Raw genomic sequence first — 22137 nt, 5'->3', positions numbered from 1 at the left:
GGACATGATTAATTTCGTTTGATTGAAGATAGTAATTATTAATTGCATGAATGATGATTTCAAGACTTTGCACCAAGATATTCTAATGTACTATTCAAGCACCTATCGCTGGCATCTCACCATCCAACGTCATATCCCCATCAACAAGCGATATACTGAAGATATCTACACCCTCAGCAAACCCACCAAAGCCAGTAAAGTCAAACATATCCCCCGAAAGCGCCCAATCGTCTTGGCTTGTTGTCTGTGCTGCTGGCGTTGGACTTCCAGGCCTTGTCGGGGTTGACAGCGATGTGTAGTCGACGCTCTGCCACAGAGCTTTAACATGTCCAGCCGGCCGCTCCACGTTCGAATTACATGGTGAGAGTTCTTGCCCACGTGTTTCGCACTGATTGTGGAATCGCTCTAATCTTTTGACCTGTAGAGAGTTTGTTAGACCTCAATGTATTCCTGGAAACGCTCGGGGGTCAAGATCAACTTACCATCAACGCTGCGTGTGGCCAGTAGCGCGATAAGTCCTGTAGAGACTCAATCGAAGCACTATAATGTTCTTTGCTCTCATTTCTAACATTTTCTCTTTCGTCGTTCATCGATAGGGCATGGATCGTCCCAGCCACCATGATGCAATACCCATACATCGATGTCAGAACTAAAACATTCTGAGTCTTCATTTCCATAAGTTTTGTGATACTCTCGGCATGTGTTCTGCATTTTTCCCATGCCTCTTTCATGAAAATAGAAGGTGCTTTTTGTTTGCCTGACTGCAGGTGCTGTTGGATTAAAAAGGGGTGATAGAGTAGGCATTGCGACAGGTGGAACATGGCCTTGGCGAAGATGAATGACCCGGCGAGGTGCTGATCGAGGTTTCCGTCAATGGTGCATCGTTTCTTGAGGCTGTCCATGGTGTCTTCATCCATTGCAAAGTAATGCTCGGCTTGAAGAAGGGTAGATGATAAAGTGGCGTAGGGAGACGTAGAAGACCAGGCAACTTGTGGAGTCTGGGTGTCATGCAGCACATAGTGAGAAACACGGCCGAGGATCGACACCATGACTACGATGAGTCCCAGTGGGCAACATCCATCTACCGCTTCTTGATCCACGCAATCTCGGGTCAATTCTTCAAGCGTTGGCGTATGCTCTGCTATGCCCTCTCGAAAAGCCTTTTCAGAGCACGGAAGAGATAATTTACACTCTTCATCCCTGATTGCGCAAAAACGGCCACGTGAAAGGCTGATCAGCTTGTCGATGAGGAACAGTGACCAAAAGGTTCGCCTAAGCTCTTCACGTTCAAAGACTGTTTTCGAGGCGTCAGGCTCCAGATTCAGCTTGTTGTTCTGTGCAAGGCGAACGGCAAAGCCAAGCTTCATATGAGCTTGAGTACAGTGGCCAGCTATGCACGGAAGTTAATGTTTGAAAAGGAAAGCAATGAGATTCAGAATAACTCACCTGGTACTTCGGTGCTCACGATCAAGATGATGGTCTGAATGACAGTCAAGATCTTTTCCGGAGAATCCGAACCACTCCAAGGAAGTTCTATGCATTCCCAAGCTTTGGCGGCATAGGCTGATGCATCATCGGCACAATTGAGTGGAGCGACTGGGAAAGTCGAGTAGCGCCTTGCTGCTGATAGAAAAGCCCATAGTAGATACGAGGGAAGTGAGTTGTCTGCTAAACGTTGGCGGAAGGTCGGTTCATGGAAAAGAGAGTAGGGTTGACTATGGCAGAAGCAGAAGTAAATATCTGCTGCATAAATAAGTGCCTGTAATTGGGGACGATCAGATGCCTGTGATTGGATTGTCGAGGGTGTTTGAAGTATGGCTGTTGCTGGAGTATTGACTTGGTCGAGAGAGCGCCTGGTGGACTCTGCACTCCGGTTTTCAACAAGCGGCAGTAGTCTATATCGTGGTCAGTATATAGCTACACTCCTCATACTATACAGACAGAGAATCCTACTTTTCGATTGTGCTTTGTAATGTCGAGATTTGGTTCTCGAGAATAGCGAACCTCTCCGTGATAGTGTGCTGACCGACAATCAATATTTACTACGTCTTCCACGATGTTGATTCTTACCATGCTAGCACCAATCACCTCTTCATCGCCAGTTGATAATGCACTTGATGGCCTTTTTAAATTCCTTCTATCTTCAACATACAGGCATCTCTGTGAAAGTCGTGCACAGAAACCGCAAGTCGGCTTTTCTCCAGTGCAGCGGACCTTTTTCCTTCTGCAGTTGAGGCAGGCTTGGGGGATTCTTTTACGGCGGTTCTCCGTGCCGTCTGAATCATATTGTGAGTCGGACATTGGACCAATACGCTTGTCTTTTCGTCTGCGGTTGGTAGAGAAATGGGGGAAGAGAGAAGAGGGTGGATATTGGCACGGCTACGACGGTTATATATAGCCGTAGATGAATGCGGGGGGATGGAAAACATCGTAGCGATCAACCAAGCTAACCTAAATCAGGCGAAGATAGCTGGTCAAGGTATGAACAAGATTTCCTCTATAAGTGTCGCTCATCCCGAATGCTTGCAGGTGCAATATCGTAAATAAAACCCCCTTCAGTTGTCATCATGTGTAATATTACAGGAAATGATCTGAATACGTCTAGCCAAACAAAGATGACAAGGCGGAGAACCAACAGAGCTAAAAGGGCATGTCTTTCATGTCGGTCTCGAAAAGTACGATGCGATGTTACACGACAGTCACCTTGCAGCAATTGCAAATGGAATACGACGGAATGTGCGGTGATAGAGTCTCGCAAGTCTCCGTTAGTCTCACTCCAAGTCCTTCAGTCTATTTCATTCTTGCTGATTACGACAAAGAGTTAGGAAGAAAAGAAGAGTACATGAAAGACAGAAACTGAAAGATTCACAAGACGACACCATGAAGAACTCAGAAAGATCAAACGTCAACAGCTCATCTCTGTCGAGTGGAAACCATACCTTGAAGCAGACAGAAGACGAAAACTTGACAGGTACATGAAACCTATTTGGCCACCCCATGAACATCCATTAACGCTATAAAAGCTTTACAACGCTTGCGAGACTTTGTCAATAACGAAGATTCACCTATATATCAGTTTGCGCAAGTGGATTTACCAGAACATTATTGCGCTGAGGCGGACAAGAAAGGCGATGCGATGGAATGGGCGTTCCTCGAGGATCCTCCTATGAGCACCAAAACAGCGACCAGCTTTGTTGATTCGGGCTTCCACGACGAAAGCTGGTATGTGTTAGACCAGGCTGCAGTTACAACACCACCGTCTCCTTCGTTTATATATGCCGACAAACACAAACTCGACACGCCCGTTCGTCCAATGAGAACAGATGTTACTGTACCGGGCGACGACTTGCTCGACAACCTATTTGCATTGCCCTTTGACTGCTTGAGACATATATAACAGTAATAAACCATGACATAATTACAATGCCCTTACAGTTGAGGTTATTATTATCCAATAGAATACATGAATATGATCAGATGATGAGATCAGTGGGGATCCTCTGGCCTTTGTCCATACAGACCACATCAATTTGATGTGAGACGTGCCGTACTTCCGAAGGCAGAAGGGCCCTTTTATATATTAAAGAGCTATTGGTTCCTGTTCAAATCTGTTGGTTCTAACCATTTCGTCAATGTCGTACAATTTTAACTTCACATCGAGCCAACAGCTTACTTCTACCGGATAAGCGGCACATCCGCATTCAATGCAGCCTTAATCCCCTCGTTGTAACTTTGCGACGTCTACCATCTTCCCACTTCCATCATTCTGAAATTTCAGTCAATCTGGTATATGCAGCTATAGAATACGAATAATTCCTCTAGAAAGACACAAGTTTCACGGCAATAACTTTAACTGTTCAGGTCGACACACGTTCTCTCGACACTTTCATCAAGGCCTCAGCCGCATACATTATTCCCATTGCTTCTTTACTACTCAACCTCGCTGCCTACCTCAACAAAGATGACATCAAGCCTTACGAAATTCTTGGTCTTAATGTCTTTGCCAACATTTATATACTCTATGTCTACTTCCGAGGGTACTGAGCCGCTTCTGATGGCCGACGCAGCAATGCCTGAAGACATGGCGCAGTACCATCTTCAAGGTCTGGAGCTCAAAGACACTGCACTTGAGACGCGGAGGAAGTACAAGGTCGGTCGAATCCAGCTCTAATACATTTTGTGTTTCTAACACTTTGAAAGATTTGCGAAAGGTTTCCGGCTATTGGTGCATCATGCGATGCTATTGGAGAAACCATCATGGTAAGAAACCCTCTGACGTTCATGTCAGCGTTCTAACGTTCTTTTTCAAGGGTATTTACGGTCAGCTCAGTAGGTAAATAATAGTTTAGTATGAAGATACTACTAATGTAACATTTAGGTGGTACAGCTAAGTATACTACGAAAATGAAAATGTCCGGTACATTTACTGGATACGCCGGTCCAAACAACGAACTCTTTTACCGATATCGCGTACGTAACCCTCACTGGTTCTTCTATCGTCGAAATATGCACTGACGATTCCAGTCTCTTGATATAATGTGCGACACAACCGGCGAACGGGAAGCTATCGCTGGCGCAATCGAACATCACATCAAGAAACACGGCTCAAAGGTTTGCGGTACCGAATGTTTGCATCTGACCCCCCAAGGTGGACCGTGGAATGGGTATCTTGCCATCGGGCCGGCGGAGTCTTTCGACCATGAAGCATACTGTGGACCAAAGCTCAGCTTTAAGCACTGCGATTAAGGCAACAAGTCCGACATTCCTTAATCTGTTCCAAGGACATCATTGACTATGGGAGACGGTGCTGTCATTAGCCCAATCCAATGTCCGCCTGTTATATAAGCAAGATAGTCTCATTCGATGCACTACAGCAGGTACAACAGTTAGATAAACAAACATTCCTGTAGTAAATTACAAAATTGATTGCATTGGTGTTTCCGACCAAACCCGTACTCGTGATATCTGCTATTTGTTTCCGGGGGTCTCGAGATCATGATAGACCTTGGCCCGAATGTTTTTACCGTCAGTTTCTGGAAAGTCTAGAAGTGTGATAAGGTTGTTGCAGCCCGAATTCTATACAGCCCGGCTATCTACTATCTAGATCTTCTAAAGGCCTTACCAGCATTGTTGACCAGGACTGTTGTAGCTAGTCTCAGCTGTAGCATCAGTTCTTGAATGACATACCATCAGGTCCCCTGTAATCTCTTTCAACTGATGCTACAGCTGTCTGAATTGGACCATCGCTCTCAACATCCAGCTGCACATAATAATGGTTGAGTCGTTATACCGCCATTGTGCAACGAGACAATCGCTTGTTGTGCGATACTCACACGGAGTCATTCAAGAACAAAGGTTGATGATGAGAGGCATGCTGCTATGATCTTGACAATTCACATTGGTTGCCAGAATAGGCGACATTTTCGGATGCTACCGCGATGGTACAGAGTACAATTGAGGTAAAAGACAAGGCATGTCGCCATTGCTTTGAGATTGGCCGACATTAAGCCTTGTCCCCTGTAGATCATTCAGCCTAGCGCCGGTTGGCGCTATTTTCCATGGTCACAGGAGCCTGGAGCGGAAATTAGATGGCAGGATTCGGCCTTGTGTCGAAAATCCTTCAGTGCCGAGAAGCCGAGACAAGTCTTAGACTTCTCCATGGCATCACACAAATTAAACATCAAGGGAATGAACAGAAGCTGGCCGTGACACATATATTGAGGCTTTCCAAAGAATTATAGACACCCGTACACCTTGGCTAGATAACTAAAACACCGAAAATATTCTTTCCCGACATGGCTTCGTTCGTGAAACTACCGAGTGACGCTATTTAAAGCATCATGACACCAGCAATACCAGCGACAGCAACGACGAAACCGGCTGCGATGGTGTTGAGGCCAGCAGCGTTGCCCTCATCCTTCTTCTTGCTGTCATCGTCCTTGTCGCCGTCGGAGCTGCTGGAAGCAGAGCCAGTCTCCTTTGCCCAGGAAAGCTCGCTGCAAAGAGCGCCGTTTGTTTTTAGCTTGTCAAGCTCAGTCTTGACCTCAGGAACATCGGAACAGGCCGCCATGAGCTTAGAGACGTCGCTGACCTGGTCCTTGTACCAAGAGCTGAGCTTGTCGACGTAGGAGGAGTACTCCTTGGCCATAGTGCCGGTGACGTGGGGGAATTCGCAGCTGTTGGTGAAGGTGGCGAGCTCAGTCTTGCTAGCGATGAAGCTGACGAGCGATCCCTCAGGAGTGGGGATATCGGTCAACTTGGGGAGGAAGTCTTGAGCGAGCGATGCACATTCTTTGGCATCACGCTTTTCGACAGGGCTTGAAGCGGAGGCGAGGGTGGCCCCGATAGCGATGATAATGGCTGAGCGCATCGTGAAGAAGTTGTTCTGTGAAGAGAGTGTTGAAAAGTGGTGAAGAGGTGTATACTGAGGACAGATGGGTGCCGAGAGTGATGCTTTTATACTTGAACTGGGGAAGCGACTATCACAGGCTTGTCGGACCAAAAACGAGTCTTGTCCGTATTCTGTCAGTATAATTAAGGGGCAATGGCTAAGATGTCTTGAACATACGAGCACCGATCCCTCGAAAGGAAGGCTCAATTTGAGACCCCTGCACGGTAGTTTTCAGCTCATAAACGAGCTATGCCAATAAGTGCGTTAGGCTAGTTTCAGTAAGCCGCCACTCTCTTCAGGCGCTGTGAGGTAAATAAGGCATTTTTGTCTGGGGTTTAGTTCGATTTTAATTATCCTCCGTGCCTGGGCGGGACTACACCAGCTAATTTCCACTTGTGTGCCGTAGGTTGACTTTTGTTGGCGGTATTTTCATTAACTAAGACTACGCACGTCCATGGACGATGAGAGCATGCATAGATGAAACGGAACAGGATCGACATTGAACGGCCTCCTTGAAACTTGATATGGACGAAATAAAATTGTCAAGTTCAATCAGCGAGATGCCAGATGCGATACGGCAACAAGTACACAAGCAGGCTATGCGGCTGGCCTTCAGGTCAAGTTCAGACCCTTGAGACACTAGCCAACACATAAGGTCTACCTAACCTTATTTAGGAAGCAGCTGAGCTTAGAGGTTGTTGCAGCCTGCTGCAGGGGGTTCTACAGCCGCACAATCGAGTAGGGCTGAGAATACGGCGGTGAAAGTAACCACGTTCTAGATCGGGTGTCTTAAGGGATCGACTTGCTATAACTTTGTGGTCGTCAGTTTGTTTTCGCTCTCCGTACTGCCTCGGAGGAGGATGTTTCTGCCCGTTTAAGAATGGAAGTACACTAAAAGTCCCATGAAGCTGTCAGAAAGCCTACCCAAAACCTTAATGAGCCACCTTTTCTTGCGATGAAGTTTTCTTCCTGGATGCACATTATCCCAAGCGCTGGAACATGTGGGGTCTCGGCCAAACATCTGGTCATTGAGGGTCAGTGCCATCGTCTGAGACGAAGGATCTTAGGACTTACATCCATAAACCCAGTTGGTCCCTGAGGCTGAGATCGATCTGTAGATACTACACCGTGTCATAAAGGGCCCTATCATCAATTATCTATATATCAGCAAAATATAAGAGCATCATCTAGTGCTTGGACTAAAGTCGCTGGAGCCTTGCATTGAAGTGTTGTTTCGCCATTGGCGAAGGCTAACGCCAATATGGTGCCCCGAAACCCTCGATATAGTCACCTTTTGGCTGTTCAACCTGTACATACGACCATACCTACCAGAAAATACGGGATCCCGTCCGCTCTCCCATAGTCAAGCTGGTAAGGGGCGGATTAGTAGTTGGGTCGGTGACGACCAGCGAATCCCCGCTGTTGTATGTTTTTTTGCATTTCTATTTGCCCAGGTACTGCGAATTTTTTTCCCATAGACTCCATCCAGTGAGGCATAAATGCGTAACTTACAACATGGATTATTGCTCTGTGCCAATGCTTAATACTTGATGGTGGTATGCGGTGGAGCTACTGATAATTACACATGGGCACAGCGTTGAAGAGGGTGATACTTGACTCAGTTTTGACGATACTGAGAGTAGATATATTCCAAGCTTTCTAACAAATTATGGCGTACTGAGGGAGAACCCGCTTGCCAAACTGGGAGCAGTACTCTGCACGTACTCTTGTGATATCCATGCCCCAGATCACTTGGGTCTTTCCTTACAAATATTCTGGCAGTCGCATGCAGCGGTCGCCGTTTCCCAGTGCCACTAAAGCTGATAACGCAACTTCTTGACTTTCTCAGACTTTTCTCAACGGTTTCATCTCGCACATCTCAACACATCCGTTTTTCTCTCACTAGTTCATCATACCTCTCGACTTTCATAGAGCATCATATTATCTTTGGAGACGCCACGCGCATTGTTCACAATGCTTCGTACCAGTGACTTCGACCAAACATATGACTGGTCGCGACCTACCTCTGCCCCTGAATACGACACTACTACATGTTTAGAGGGTGAGTCTGGTAGGTATATTCACCTCTGTGCTATGGCTAAAATCAGATCTTTCGAGACACCTCCACTGATGCACATTATTTTTTTCATCAATGGCTGTCGCCTCTCTCTGACGCCTTTCCCAGCCAACAAATTCTCGCTCAGCAGACAACAGCGGAACCAGATGCACATATTCTCCCCGTTACAAAATTGGTTGGCAATCATGATGACGATAACGATGACGCATCCTTCATTTCGTACTCGTCTCAGTGCAACGATAAAATCACATTTATTACAAGCATTGTCAAACACGAAATCAACACTACTACTTGTACCGTCGAACTGAACACCATGTGGTCCAACGGCAAGTGTAGCTGGGCCTCAGAGCTCGATGTTCAGAAGTCAATGCCAGACATTGTCTACCGGTACTAGGAGAGCCTTGGAGGACGTGACAAAGCGACCGGCCTTAATTCGTACCACATTTTTGCCATTATTGGCGAAAATCATTCTAACCCGAACAGAGCCACGAGGCTCCTCTGCCAATGGGTCGGATTCCCCAATGAACACGGGTCCCTCACCTGGGAACCCAAGGTGAAGGTTCGAAAAGTTGCTCCAGGCGCCTACGCTGAGTGGTACAATAAAAAGAATGAGGCATTGTAGAGATGGATGTTCTATGGTGTAGACCGCACTCTTACCGCCGAGGTGATTGGCATTATCTTTGCTTTCTTTGGGCTATGGAGTGCCAAGGCGTAAGGTTCTGATTCCAAGCGTTATTTTATTGTATAAAGCTCTGTTGCATCTATTATGAGTAACATCAAGCGTTATGTCAATTGAAAAAGGCACAATTCATCTTGGGTTTATTTGTTCTATTGCAGTGCTTGGTAAAGAGTGAGACCCCTCATGCTCCATGTGATTGATAGCAGTAACTACTAAGACAGGGGGGTAGAGATACAGCAAACCGAATCGCAAAGTCGACAACGCCAAAAACTTCACCTATAGGTTATGGAAAAGCCAGTCAGCACTTTGGTAGGTAGTGTCTTGCAGAGGAAGCGCCACAAGATATTCTCTCGACGTTCACCATTTCGGCTATGGGCTACCCAGATATCTTGAAGTAAACCGGTATGGAAGAGCGGGTATCGCATTCGACAATCAACGATGCCACCACAAGGACACAGATTCTACTATTCATGCAAAGTAGCAAAAAGAATAATCAGCTGTGTCAATCGACCACGCCAGGAGTCGAACCTGGAATCTCTAGAGAATCAGATGCTGAAGGACCGAAATCTAGCGCCTTAGCCATTAGGCCACGCGGCCTGATCAAGTTTGATGAAGTGTTGGCTGGAAATAGGGGACATCAACATTGGGACTGCGTCGTGTTAGTGTGCTCACACATACAGGAAGAGCTTCAGAATATCGGGAGGTGCGAAGAACTCTCTCTGGGGGCAACGGTAAGTTATTTGTACCCTCATTCGTAAATGGAGTCATTGGGCTCCCGACCTTTAGCTTATACTTCGTCGTCCTAGCCGATTGTAACTACGAATGCCAAAACAAAGACAGCCATGGCCCAGACACTGGCATAATATTGTCAATGATCGCGGCCAGAAGGCACATGTCGTACATAGAACATGATTGATTTGAGTCATAAAGAAATGCGCTTCAAACGGCTTAAATAAGTGCCTGAGTGTTCATCAAAGTCTAATCATCCCCTCCATCTTCATCAATGACAGCCTCTTCCACAAACTATACACCCCTCACAAAAGCTTTCCTCCTTGCCATCACAACACGGCGCAGACTTCCTGATAAACATCTCGCCATAAAGACCCCTGTGACAAGACAATCGCCGTTCTTGGTCGAACTCTGCAACTTGCAAGGGCGCGATTCGTCGAACGAGGCTCTCCCTCATCCAGGTGCCTTCAGACCTAGGGTATCCTTTCCAACTGACCCAAAACTCATTCTTCTCGTCGTATCCTCGACCAAAGATTGTGCGATAACCAATGACACGAAGCACTTCGAGGTTGGTAGAGGGAGAGGGCCACATCTGAGTAGATGGGTGGTGGGAAGTTGCTTGTTTGGTGGTAGGTGGCTTCTGAAGATCCAAGCTAGACGGAATCGCTCCAGCTTTTTCCTCGGGCCAATCGACATCAAAGGTAGGAAGTTCGTTTCCCGCAGATGGATACCGGTGGTAGGTGTGGTTGTTTCCGCTCTTGGTCGACTCCGAGTGCTGGGACCGATCATCCGATGATGCGGTTACTCCCGACACAGGGCGTTGTTCTTGTGGATAAGGAGGAGCAGACACTGTGAGGATTTGGCGGTCAGTGGTTGGTTTGAGGTAACGGCCCATGTTTGACTTATCATCCTTTGCGGGATCAAACTACCAGCGCGAGAGGATGTCGAACACTCGGGGATCATACACAGTACACATTTTGGCGACGGTGGTGATAATGAAGTTTGCTGATATTCCAGGTTCGCGGTCGAGAGATGTGTGGTGAGAGTGAAGAAGCAGGCCATATTGGCAGAGAAGCGCTGGATAATATGTGCCGCGCCAGCAGGTTGGAAGACATCCATCTCTTTTGCGCAGTCTTTGTCCGTCATTTCCATCAGCTAGTGCTGCAGATGCCGATTCATGCAGCTAAATAAACACAAACAGATCTTTGATGAAGAAGTCCATCTTTGTCTGCTTTCAGAATGTGTAGTTCTCTACTGATACCCTTTGATGTTCGAGACTGGGCAGGGAAAAGAAAGAGGGGAGTGAAGATGACGTTAAGATTGCCCCTGAGTGGCAGAAATTACGTCGTTGCTGGTGTTGTACAACGATGCTAGCGTTCAGGGGTCCTTTAATTGTGCAGGACTTATTCTTGCAGGTGTTAAGAGCGAAAAGGGCGGAATCGATATATCACATTTGACAACTGAGTCTTTGTCTTTTCCCAGTTGTGTCTTGGAAACTAATGAGCTATGTGATACAGGCAGCGGTGTGACGTTTTTTACCTTCTACCTGGCAGCCTTTCTCTTCGTGTTCTCATGCCATGCCGCCGTCAATACATGAAATGTTTGCATCCTTCAATATACCAAGTTACAAGAGACTGTAGCTCTGGGAACGATGCACTGGCTCTAGTTCAACAATTGTGCTCGTTTGGCAGCCACTCGCCGCGCTATCGAGCGGTACATTGTAGCAGGTGTTTTAGACATCGGATAGCTCTTCTTGAGTATCCGTATCAGCGTGGAGTTTCTTGCTTTGGTCTAGTACCTCTTCCTCGTGTAAATTCTTTGTCGAAGGGTTTGGTGTGTATTTTGCGAGACGTTGCACACCGCTTTGCAACTACCCCGTGCCCTCATTTCGAGCTTCACAATCAATTTTAGTATGCTGTAGGATCCCGACATGCCAAACCGGCAGTCAGTGAAAATGAAAGAGGAAAATGGAATCACTATGTCTTGGATGGAGTACCCTAGCAAGAACGGGGCTTTGTATCAAAGACTTGGGTCACGATCCACCTCCAGGAACAAAAAGGAAATCCTGCGCAACACGCAAAAGATGAGGTTCTGCCCGGGCTCGAACCGGGGACCTTCTCGGTGTTAACGAGATGTCATAACCAACTAGACCACAGTACCAACTGTTTTTGTTGAAGACTTGTGGGTGGTTGTGGTCTATGAGCTGACAAAGTGTTCGCACAGCTAGTCGGAAACAGGAATAGCTTCTAGCCTTAGGGCACTTTATGGGGTTTAGTACCTATTGCAATGCAGACAAACTATCCTGCATTTCAGCCTGACTCGGAAACGCTTGGGGAGGGTTAAAATTGCAGTGAAAATCTAGATGCACTTGAACTCAACCAATAAATGCTCTTGACATAGATACATCCTTTTCAGGAGTCTTCTATCAAAGACCCTGCTGGGCATGATAGCTCAAGGCAGAGACAAATTGTGGAAAGCGATTGACTGTGGTCCATTTGGGTGTCCAAGCTACCTACCCTTGTCAGTTGTTCTCGCCAATGTTGCTTATGAGGCGTCCAACGAGTGTCATCAAGTCAAGAATCCTAGCGTTGGATATCGCAGATCACTACTTTTGGCTTCCCATCTGCTTGAATACAAGACTCTAGCTGCACGTATTGTCTAAACAAGTACCAAGTCCTGCATTGGAATATCTTTCCAGAACTTTCTTCCACCCTCCCCTCTATCTTCCGTAAAGAAGAGCCCTATCTTTTCGTACGCGCCATGTTCTTCGGTTGAAGGTATCACGACGATCCCAAGCAACAGCTCCTGATCATCCGCTAAATCATCACTCTTCAGCATCCAGTCATTTCCTGGGAATATACTAGCAGTGAGGATCAAAGATATATCGTTCATCGGTCCACGTGGGTAGCCATCGTCGTTAAGAGACGATTGGCTATCCCAGTCAAATCGGATCTTGGCCATATACTCGTTGTTTTTGGACTGCAACATGTAGTTGAACGGTCGTGAGTTCATGAACTTCCACAATGCATCTGAGTGCTTGATCCCGATCTTTCCGTTTCGTCGCGTTGTTGGTTTGAACTTTCGCGCTGTCAGGAGTAGACGGCCTTTTGAAATGCGGCCAAACTTATTGTGCTCCTCTGTTACGACATCTGAGCCGCGGACGATAAGCTCGGATTTGGGGTTTTCATCACCAATCAGAACCCAATCTAATCGCAGGGGACGACGGGCCCAGCTCCAAGATGGCGCAGTATATTCCTTTGGCACAAGCCTCTGGTATTCGTCGAATTCCTTCCACTCCGAGGTTGAGGTCCAAAGAAGGCCTTTGTGGATGTCTGACTCCCACAGGCCTGCCATGTACCTCTGACCCTCGAATCTTTCGCTGAAATGTCTGGCCAAAGCTGCGATGGCCGGGAACTTGTCCTGCTCAAAGGAAAGGACTCGTTTAGAGTAGTCTGTGATCATGCTATACCAAGTCTCTAGTCCTTGTTCCAAAGACCCCATAGTGTCGATAAAACGGAAGTGTTCCACAGTAGAGCTGTCGGCTGCTTCAAGCTTCGAACCGCGACTGACGTGGAACATCAGGTTGCCGAAGAACACCTTTCGCGGGGCCAGTTGATCCTCCTGGAACGTCCAGCCTCGTGTGCCCCACGAGGCAGACTCGAGGTCCGAATTCCCAGGCTCATCATCAATGCGACTGTACTTCCCGAATTCTTTTGTGCACCTCCGCAATGTTGTTGGGGGCGGGTGAAGCATCCGAAGAGTGATATTGCCCGAAATCGAGCTATCAAGCTTCGATTGGAACTTAACTCTTACATTGGGCGGGTTGTGGTCCTTGCGAAGAAACCCACTGGAGCACGAATCACCTTGCACAACGCATAGTGTGAGGTAACTGTTCTCGTAAATGTTGGACATCTGGAATGACTCCTTTGACCAATCTTCCCGATCCCCTTGGAGAATACACAAGGCATCGACCCAGAGGTATTGTAAGCCGAGCGCTCGACAGACTCGGATCGAGTCGACGACTGTTTGGGGCACCTTGTCCATAGGGACCTCAGAGAGGTGCTTCTGCAACACATCTTTCGTGGTTTTCAGCTGTTTCAACGCTGCGTCCCCCGAACCCCAGCAATAACTCAAGGCCGCGTATCGTCTTTGCGAAGCGTCAAGCGTGTAGACATCAGGATCCGTTTCGGTAATGACCAGACGCAAGCCAGATGGACAAGATGCCTGCACGTCAAGTAGACGAGTTGGCAAGAAGGAATTCTTGACGACTTTCACTGGTTGTTCTTTTTCTGAAAGTTGAATGAGTTCATTCATTCTTCTCAGAGACACGGGAGACAATGGATCGCTCATGAAGGGCTGTCCTCTAATCTGAAGCCAAGAAGTACACAGATCTAATGCTATGTTAGCCTTGCTTGATGCTGCGTCGTCAAATATGTAACTTGCCAGATGGTTCCGCGTATATTTTGTAGTGAATAGAGTACTTCCTCTTCTTTCCCTGGTACTGAATTGTGAAGAAGACGTACAACGCATCCAGCCATGTTCGTTGAGGGCGATCATCAGCGGCTCCATATTCCCGAAGCTTGTAGATCATCTCGGTGATCACCAAATCAGCTTTACTAGTTTGTGCCTCTGTATTTGCGAATTGGGCGTCCTTGGCAATCTCCTCGTTTCCTTTCTTCTCGAACTCTTGCTGGTCATCTTCATCCTCCAAATCGGCATTCATGTCTTCTGCTTCGTGCTCCATTGTGCTTTGTTCTTCACTCTCATCGTCTCTGTCCTTCTCTTCTTCCCTCTCGTCTCCCCATTTTGCCTCTGTCGTCTCCCACGCGGCTCTTAGGTCACTTCGGAGTACTTTGCAAAACACACACCCAGTTGATGCTGTATCGCCAATTGCCTGCAGATCGGGAAGCCTGTCTCTCCTCGGGTACGATAACCGCAGTTCTGTCTTTGCAACGGTCCTTGGGGCATCCACGTCGTTATTCGGTCTCAAGAAACTCATAGCCTTTATCGCCATGGCCACTCTCCATCCAGAGTTTGTAATTCGATCCTGTTTAGTTTCCGCAACCTCACCAAAATCGACAAAAGTTTCTCTATTCCCGTTGTTCTTGATCTCTCCACCATATAGAGCATCGTCAAGCTCGAGGACTTTGCAAAACTTGCATGGTTTGTCAAGAACGGTGGTCTCCGTGTGGATGTTGTCGAGCTTATTGCTTTCGATCGACATGTTGGCGGTGTTGGGGAATCAGAATGGGGGTGCTAGTAAATGGACAGGTGGTGCTGTTGCTACATAGACACGGTTATATATGCCATAGCATGCATCGTCTGTCCAGCTCAATCATCATGGATATGCGCTTCTCTCCACTGTGGCCTGGCTTCACTTCTATAACTCGCCTTACTATGCAGAAATTTGACCATGATCGACAATACAGGACAATATAATTGGCCTGCAGCTTGGAACATGCAGTTATCAAGACCCAAAACTGAGACTGTCAGGCGTGTACGGCGGTCTGTGCGATTCATCTTGCTTCTTTTTACAGATCATAACCATTCGCAAGCCAGACCAGATGCAGGAAACTCCACCGTCAAATCCATGGGCAGCTGAATGTAAAATGGGACTTCCAAGAGGAGGCGGGGAATAACCCATGAGAGCTGCCCACTCAAGAGTGGTCCTCAAGGCACGGTTGGCCAAGTTTCGGGATGCAACTTGGAGCAGTCTTCTCCAGCCTCCAGTCTTACAAGGCAAAGCATGGCTACGAAAGACTTTACTTCAAAGACCACGATAAAACAATGCTCACATATTGAACCTAGCACTCGAGCGCCGCTGGGACAACATATCTACTTGCCACGAAAGCGGTCCGCGACAGTGGTAATGGGGGAGGGTGCAAGACCTACAGATCGCACGACTCGGGCGGTATTATTGACTGCTGATTGACCCAGAAGTTGATCGGCGATGGTCTAGCCCAAGGTTGACAGCAAAAGCGTCGGTGCGAAAGGTTCGGGCATTCCTTGTCAAGGGGGTGATCGAGCTCAGTTAACGGGATCGTGAGAGCTTAAGGCGTATAGGAACAGCACGGTTGGCGGGTGATGCAATCGATGCAGCACTGTCGCTGGCCAAGTGTCGCAAGCGACCTTTCGCATTGTTCAAGTATTCGCGAGAAGTACAGAGGGCTTCGTTATACCGCAAGCATTCCATCATGCTGCATTTCGTGCGTTGCAGCCTCGTACCGTCGCCATAAGCGCGGTTTTCCTCTCGTCATTGGCGATTGTGGGTGTCGAATGCCTCTGATCGCGAGGTTGGTGCAAACGCGGGGCTTGTGTATGCTTCGCTACTTTGATCATTATGACATAGCTTTGACAAGGCTTGTTCGACGTTGTGTACGAGTGGGAGACCAAGTATCCCCAGCAAATGATGCTTCCTAGGTATGGGCGAAAATCGTCAAGCCGTCGCAGCAGCGAACTCCGTGTCAGAGATATCGGATCGATGAGTCTTCACCTACTTGGATCGAGTATCGAGCGTGTCGCGGAGCAGATACGGTATTGCAGTTGGGGACCGGTCGAAGAACGGCATGGTCGAGCTAAGTCAAGATGGAACGCAATGAACCAACGGTCGCGCGCTCGAGGGCACTCCATTCCAACCGATGTATCGCTGAGTCCTGGTTCTCGACTTTTGCCGCACATCTCGTCTTCCGCAAATGACAGTGCCATCAGCAAAGCCGTCCTGCACAGTTTGTAGCTGTCACAGGAGCCTTGTCGTCGTACATTTCGGCGTGAGTTGGCCGATATGCTGATTGGAACATGCGGGCGGAATAGTTTCGTCGATGTTAAGAGTCGTGCACGGTTCGCTCGTGAGTATCGGGGGTATGGGCGCGCGAAGGAATGGTAGACCTCATCATAGTAGAAGTAGCCTCTTCGTTATAGCAGGCGAGCTCGAGTCGTATTTGTCCGTCCAATGGACTGTACAGGGTTCGTGTCTTGTTGTGTCGTTCTGGGCAGGGTTGCATGCGCAGGGAGCGCTAAATATCTGTGGGCTAATACCGGAATCACTCATTGAAGCCTTCGTCGTCGGTAGGTATTGAGCCAGGGCGCGTTGGAGCAATTGCATCATTGGTGTCGACGAGGCGGGTAGGGTTGGGACGCTGAATTTCAGGGCGTCATCGCGTCAAATGGAGGTTCAGGAACGCGGGTGCTTTCCATTGGTCAAAGGTAGTATTCCCTGCTAATATCCTGGCAAACAAGAAAACGTGATTTAGAATGAATGACGGCTGGTTCTACGAACGTCGATTCGATAGAAGATGCAATTGTTTCTGTGACTGGTCTACTGGCTGCTGGCTGCTACTGAACTTGAAGCGCTATCCACGTTTTTAGCGTGCTCTATTACCCTACACGGCAAGCGAACAGCGAGTTGAAATCGATGATGTGACTGAAAGGAAGATAATATTGATGGGATGAGTTCATTGACTTGATAGAATTTTTGACAAGAAGAATATGCACTTATTTTTATTTGTTCTTGCAATTGACCTTTTCTTTGGGCGACCGTAAAGGCTATCGTGTTCTGGAACGTGTAACTGGAAATTTTGTATGTAGACGTTTGCTTCAACCGTTTGGATATGTAACTTACTGGACTGTATTAGCATTATTGATACATTTTTCTTATCTAGATTAGTACTTAGGAAATAATAAGACTCAGAAAATAACTAAACTAGTGTTAGTTTTATGCTAAGACTTTAGATTAATAATAGAGCCTACGGAGTAAGAGACTCGGAGCTCTGGTAGCATCAGGACAGCTTCAATCATCAGCGATAGAAACGGTTGACAAGGCTTAGGATGGGGCTGTAAAAATAAACTGATCAGGAACCTACTCAAAGTACTATAAACCCACTCACTGATTTTATTCTCAGCTATCTGTGCTTTCTATTGGGTGAAACTTGAAAGACCCACATCTTTCAACGGGCGGAGTAACTCCCCTTCCGCCCCACATCCAGCCTCTTCAATCTCCCTCACCCTGCCTAACGCAATCGCTCACGCACCTCAGCACAAAGATTCGTCACGATGCCTTCTCCCCACGACCTCCATCTCGACCTCGACCCCGACTATCGAGGCTCCTCTTCCTCAACTTGTACATACTCATGAAGCGACCTTCATACGTCCTTTCGCCCTCACGAGCCGATCGCCACCTCCGAAACGCGTCCCAAGAGAAGTCGGTGAATCGCGCTACAGGCCAACATAAATTCCGTTTCGTACCCTTCAAACGAGCGCCTTTTGGCGACCTTCTCCTTTGCTGGAACGAGCGGGGTCTGTAGAGGGGACTATTTGATGTCTTGCAGCTCAGTTCTGGAGCTCAAATAGTTGCCCGGCAGCGAAGCTGACTTCTCTCGGTCAAAATCTGTTGGTCTTTCGACCGTAAAAAGAAGAATCCGACTCTTGGTCTTGCAGCTCAGTTCTGGAGACCAAGGCTAGGATTCTTTGTCAGAAACCGCTGATTCGGCCGTTTGTGGTGTCGAGCTTGACCAAGGTACGTGTGGCTGCAGATTTCGAAGCTAACAGTAGAACCCATCAAGAATGGCGACCTTATCAAGTCTCGGTGTCAATACGACGAATTCTGCAGTTGTCGCCTGGTGTTGGAATGATGCGACACGCTTCCTGGCCGAGCCTGATCCTCAAATCAGGGACATCACCTTTACGACGCGCTTCGATAGCATAGCAACATTCTTTCAATTAAATATACCCATCAGAATCAAGGGAATCAAGACCGGCACCACTTTGATTCTTCGAATATCCCCTTCGTTCATCTCTTCGTGTGAAATCACTCGAAATCCCACAATCCCCAGTGTTGTGCGGGACAAATTCCGCTCCAGTACCCTTTGTCTCAACTTTTGCCTCAATACACACCCCGAAGTCCTCGTTTCAACAGAAGCCCAAGAACCGCTGGCTCCTCTGCGCGCACAATCGGGAACGGTTCTGGACTCGATCCACGAGCTAGCCAACATTACCGCGCTCTCGATCTATATTAAAGACTCAGGCACATCAACAGCACAACTCCAACCTGTCTGCGATGCTGTCAGCAACGGTGTTTCGCTCGTTGTTCAAGATGATCTTGCCAGCATGTACAGTGGTGCGGGTGCCAAAGTCGTCACACTCCCCGCCCCTCATGCAGACGCCACCCATACAGACGTCCCCCGTGCAACAGACGTCCCTCACACAGACGCTCCCCATGCAGAGTTACCACCGCCATCCTACGATCAAACAGAACCCCCACCTCCCCATGCACCCATTTTCGAATCACGTAAGCGGCGACGACCCAAATACGATCTACGAGACGATCTACGAGACGAACGCGACGAAGACATCGCCTTGATCTGGGCCCAGTTGGAGACGATGCAAGCCCGATACGGGGCGGAGATCAAGGCCCTTCGGGAAGAAAACCTAGATCTAAGGGAAGAGGTAGATGACTTGCGAAAACAAGTCGCTGCCTCTGACAAACGACACAAAGACCTGCAGGAAGAGCTCGACGCACTGGAAACGAGGACAGAGATCAAGGTCGATGATTTTAGTGACGAGATAGATATCAAGATTATCGATGCGAGGTCCGAAATCCAGGATTTGGCTGAGAGCGTCAAGTCTGTGAGAGAGGACGTTGACCAGGATAGGCTGGTTGATCGTGTTAAATACAAGGTGCTTGAGCATATCAGGGCAAGTCTGTCTTTTGATATGCCACCAGCCGACTGACACACACATTACATATGTACATGAACAACAATTGATGCACTTAATACACTTATTTGGAAAGAACAATATTCTCTCGTCTGCTTTGCATGTCCCATCACACTGGGTAGCAGAAACGTTGACCTCCTAAGTCTTAGGGTACAAAAATAAATAGCCTAAAAACTATAGTTTTATTAGCATAAGATGTCCTACTAATTTCGTCACTTATGTTCTCAGCGGCCAATTTTTCTGATACCCTGAGGACAAGTTCCAGTTCAAAGACCAGAACTCTTATCTCTTATCGTGAGCTTGTCACTGGTGAGGCATTGCGCGTTTGTTGATCTCTTTCTGGCGCCTCACTCTCGACGCACTTGGACAACTCGAACTCCATCTTCTGTGCACCCAGACCCGTCTTACAGCCTCGCACCTTCGACTTTTGCAAACGAGAGCCGCGAACCCGCTCCACCATCCTACTCGACATGACCTGCAAACTCTCCATCCTCGCGACCGCCCGCGCAAGTCCACGGACCTCGACCGATTTGAACTATAACCTTCTGGAAGCCAATTCGGTAGGAGGAACAACCGTTGAAAAGCCCACGAGACGCAGCCCGACAGGCGAAACAATCCAACTTGAGTCTGCACAAGAAGAATTCGGATGCTTCTGCGACAACGATACGAACGCTGCCAATGGGCGATTCGTCATACCCCAACCATGCCCTCGTTGATTCGTTGCCGACGATAACGCACTTGGATGATAGCGACAAATACAAACGAGCCGGGAGACACTTGAGCAAAACAATATGGTCTGTCTACTTGGCGCGGCCTCGAGCTGCTGTTGCATTCTGCTTTGCACTGTAGCCGGCGTGGCATGTGCTGGGCCTCGACTGCACGACCTTCCTCTACAGGAGTATGGACGACTGTGGTTTCATAGAGTCTGGCAGCATCTCTCCCACCCACGCGACGCCGATTGACACTCATACTTCCATGCTGCTGCTATTCATAGCTGTCTCCTGCTTGTCCTCACGGCGATGACCTTCCAGAGACCATCCCCGTCGGGTACTTTTGGTAGTAGCCGAACTGTGACGCGATTGAAGACCGCCGCTCCTAAACGAACACCCTACGCATGGACATAAAGCAAGCTTGTCGTCCGTTGAACATGTCAACGCAGTGACTTATCCTACTTCTAAACTCAACTATTGTCTAGTCAATCGAGACTTGCAAGCGTGCGCCATCATCTCATGACCATCAGGCGCCTCAAAAACGCTAGCCGGTCCACGAACACGATGCGATGGGGTCGGTATAATTGTACACCGCCTTCGCAAGCCGCCAACTGCACCTACCTATCGTAGTCAAGAACGTAGCGCCAGTACCATCAGCGTGATACATCAGATCGTCTCTGCACCGATCTCACTAGCTCTACATATTGAAGAGGCAGAACCTCCGAGCTACCGACGCGTTCCCATTCCCTCCGCAAGAGCGTAGTCTTCGCTCAAGAAGACTATCACCCTGTTTGTGCATTCGTAGTCGTACAAGCCAACCAAGAACTCTCGCTGCTTTTCCAAGATGACTGCATACCAATGAGCAGTCTTGCGATGCCTGACCTGTCTCGGCACGCATTGTGGGCGAATTTAATCGTATCCCGATAAGTCGAAAGGTAGTTCTGTGCGAGCACTTCTCGACTTAGAAGCACCCATTGAGTAGATTGTATCTACCTAAACATAACTATACCATAAACTCCTCCACCCGTAACAAAAACACCCTAACGCCCACACTCGTGCATGATTGTCTCGGAGCCTACCCGCATACATAGAGGTGAGCACATGAAGCGGTGCTCCCATGATCATCGGAAGATCACACTGCCCGGGCCCTAGACATGTTCAGCTCCCATCTGAATACGTTGCATGATTCACCCAGCGTGTTTCATGACGGATCACAAGAATAAGAGCTGACGCTAGTGTAGCCACACAGCCTTGTACGACCGAGCAGTTATCGCCCGCACTTCAATCCTCGGCCTTTGTCTTTGATAGGACGGCAAAGATGTTCTTGTCACAGTAGTAGGAGATACGAAGGACTTGGTTCCATAAGCGTCATATCTGTCAAGATCTAAACGCCTTCTAAGGCAGTCTGTCCCTCAATGTTTACGGGCATGAAGCACATCGTTATTGTACAGCTTGGTTGCCAAGCTCGACCAGCAGCAAGTACTCCGGCCACCTGTGCAACCTTTCTATTAATAAATCAGTTTTATGCTGACCAGTACAATATGCAAGGACTCAATGAACACATGGCATGTATATAACCGATATCCATAGCCCATCCTGTCGTCCATCACATACTCAAGCAAATCTAGTGTTGCAGGTAAGCCCGCTGCGATTATGCCAGAAACTCATCCAAAGCCACCACCACACTCATACGAGTTGGCACCAGTGCATGATGTCGAAACGGAATCAACAGAGCTTACATTGACCCGAAAAACTCACGAGAGGAAAGTATCTGACCAATGTGGAATATTCTCCCAGTACGGATAGGGTCTCGAGATACTATCAGCATCTGTCAGCTTCC

The 22137-nt window shown here is 48.0% G+C and overlaps 10 protein-coding genes and 3 non-coding genes across 13 annotated transcripts; 6 read left to right on the top strand and 7 right to left on the bottom strand.

The window, feature by feature from the left end:
- Positions 1 to 58: 58 nt before the first annotated feature.
- Positions 59 to 2301, bottom strand: FGSG_03294 (uncharacterized protein; the record flags this gene model as incomplete). Its single annotated transcript, XM_011324151.1, has 6 exons — positions 59 to 418; positions 483 to 1390; positions 1447 to 1895; positions 1954 to 2021; positions 2071 to 2113; positions 2153 to 2301. 6 exons carry the CDS (start codon positions 2299 to 2301, stop codon positions 95 to 97), a joined length of 1941 nt encoding a protein of 646 aa, XP_011322453.1. The 3' UTR covers positions 59 to 94.
- Positions 2302 to 2880: 579 nt separating this feature from the next.
- FGSG_12469 (uncharacterized protein) lies at positions 2881 to 3397 on the top strand (the record flags this gene model as incomplete). Its single annotated transcript, XM_011324150.1, has 2 exons — positions 2881 to 2971; positions 3042 to 3397. The coding sequence occupies 2 exons, from the start codon at positions 2881 to 2883 to the stop codon at positions 3395 to 3397; spliced, it is 447 nt and encodes a 148-aa protein (XP_011322452.1).
- A 388-nt stretch (positions 3398 to 3785) lies between these two features.
- On the top strand, positions 3786 to 4930 carry FGSG_03295 (uncharacterized protein). Its single transcript, XM_011324149.1, has 5 exons — positions 3786 to 4150; positions 4201 to 4260; positions 4311 to 4329; positions 4379 to 4470; positions 4525 to 4930. The coding sequence occupies exons 1-5, from the start codon at positions 3962 to 3964 to the stop codon at positions 4744 to 4746; spliced, it is 582 nt and encodes a 193-aa protein (XP_011322451.1). The 5' UTR covers positions 3786 to 3961; the 3' UTR covers positions 4747 to 4930.
- A 900-nt stretch (positions 4931 to 5830) lies between these two features.
- Positions 5831 to 6370, bottom strand: FGSG_03296 (uncharacterized protein; the record flags this gene model as incomplete). The annotated part of the gene is made up of 1 exon (XM_011324148.1): positions 5831 to 6370. One exon carries the CDS (start codon positions 6368 to 6370, stop codon positions 5831 to 5833), a length of 540 nt encoding a protein of 179 aa, XP_011322450.1.
- Positions 6371 to 7706: 1336 nt separating this feature from the next.
- FGSG_20030 lies at positions 7707 to 7822 on the top strand. Its single transcript, XR_893025.1, has one exon. It is a non-coding gene; the product is annotated as a 5S ribosomal RNA (ribosomal RNA).
- A 543-nt stretch (positions 7823 to 8365) lies between these two features.
- On the top strand, positions 8366 to 8862 carry FGSG_03297 (uncharacterized protein; the record flags this gene model as incomplete). Its single annotated transcript, XM_011324147.1, has 2 exons — positions 8366 to 8466; positions 8577 to 8862. The coding sequence occupies 2 exons, from the start codon at positions 8366 to 8368 to the stop codon at positions 8860 to 8862; spliced, it is 387 nt and encodes a 128-aa protein (XP_011322449.1).
- Positions 8863 to 9654: 792 nt separating this feature from the next.
- On the bottom strand, positions 9655 to 9744 carry FGSG_20614. The gene has a single exon. It is a non-coding gene; the product is annotated as a tRNA-Arg (tRNA).
- Positions 9745 to 10125: 381 nt separating this feature from the next.
- Positions 10126 to 10771, bottom strand: FGSG_03298 (uncharacterized protein; the record flags this gene model as incomplete). Its single annotated transcript, XM_011324146.1, has 2 exons — positions 10126 to 10170; positions 10373 to 10771. 2 exons carry the CDS (start codon positions 10769 to 10771, stop codon positions 10126 to 10128), a joined length of 444 nt encoding a protein of 147 aa, XP_011322448.1.
- A 1191-nt stretch (positions 10772 to 11962) lies between these two features.
- Positions 11963 to 12036, bottom strand: FGSG_20613. The gene has a single exon. It is a non-coding gene; the product is annotated as a tRNA-Val (tRNA).
- A 498-nt stretch (positions 12037 to 12534) lies between these two features.
- Positions 12535 to 15100, bottom strand: FGSG_03299 (uncharacterized protein; the record flags this gene model as incomplete). The annotated part of the gene is made up of 2 exons (XM_011324145.1): positions 12535 to 14239; positions 14400 to 15100. The coding sequence occupies 2 exons, from the start codon at positions 15098 to 15100 to the stop codon at positions 12535 to 12537; spliced, it is 2406 nt and encodes an 801-aa protein (XP_011322447.1).
- Positions 15101 to 15969: 869 nt separating this feature from the next.
- On the top strand, positions 15970 to 16609 carry FGSG_12468 (uncharacterized protein; the record flags this gene model as incomplete). The annotated part of the gene is made up of 2 exons (XM_011324144.1): positions 15970 to 16141; positions 16236 to 16609. 2 exons carry the CDS (start codon positions 15970 to 15972, stop codon positions 16607 to 16609), a joined length of 546 nt encoding a protein of 181 aa, XP_011322446.1.
- A 1301-nt stretch (positions 16610 to 17910) lies between these two features.
- FGSG_03300 (uncharacterized protein) lies at positions 17911 to 19664 on the top strand. Its single transcript, XM_011324143.1, has one exon. It carries the CDS (start codon positions 18436 to 18438, stop codon positions 19600 to 19602), a length of 1167 nt encoding a protein of 388 aa, XP_011322445.1. The 5' UTR covers positions 17911 to 18435; the 3' UTR covers positions 19603 to 19664.
- Positions 19665 to 20048: 384 nt separating this feature from the next.
- On the bottom strand, positions 20049 to 20556 carry FGSG_12467 (uncharacterized protein; the record flags this gene model as incomplete). The annotated part of the gene is given in 2 exon segments (XM_011324142.1): positions 20049 to 20324; positions 20326 to 20556. Coding segments are annotated over 2 exon segments (507 nt in total).
- Positions 20557 to 22137: the final 1581 nt, after the last annotated feature.

This window comes from Fusarium graminearum, chromosome 2, assembly GCF_000240135.3.
Source record: "Fusarium graminearum PH-1 chromosome 2, whole genome shotgun sequence".
Classification (NCBI taxonomy): domain Eukaryota; kingdom Fungi; phylum Ascomycota; class Sordariomycetes; order Hypocreales; family Nectriaceae; genus Fusarium; species Fusarium graminearum.
Note: the sequence above shows the minus strand (reverse complement) of the source record. Positions and strands in the feature narration are given on the sequence as shown.

What these genes read in the sequence shown, in the direction of transcription:
- FGSG_03295 (XM_011324149.1), top strand. Translation starts at nt 3,962, where the DNA reads ATGACATCAAGCCTTACGAAATTCTTGGTCTTAATGTCTTTGCCAACA. An exon ending in AGACGCGGAGGAAGTACAAG is followed by an intron (nt 4,151 to 4,200) that starts GTCGGTCGAATC and finishes ACACTTTGAAAG; the next exon opens with ATTTGCGAAAGGTTTCCGGC. An exon ending in AACTCTTTTACCGATATCGC is followed by an intron (nt 4,471 to 4,524) that starts GTACGTAACCCT and finishes TGACGATTCCAG; the next exon opens with TCTCTTGATATAATGTGCGA.
- FGSG_03300 (XM_011324143.1), top strand. Translation starts at nt 18,436, where the DNA reads ATGGCGACCTTATCAAGTCTCGGTGTCAATACGACGAATTCTGCAGTT.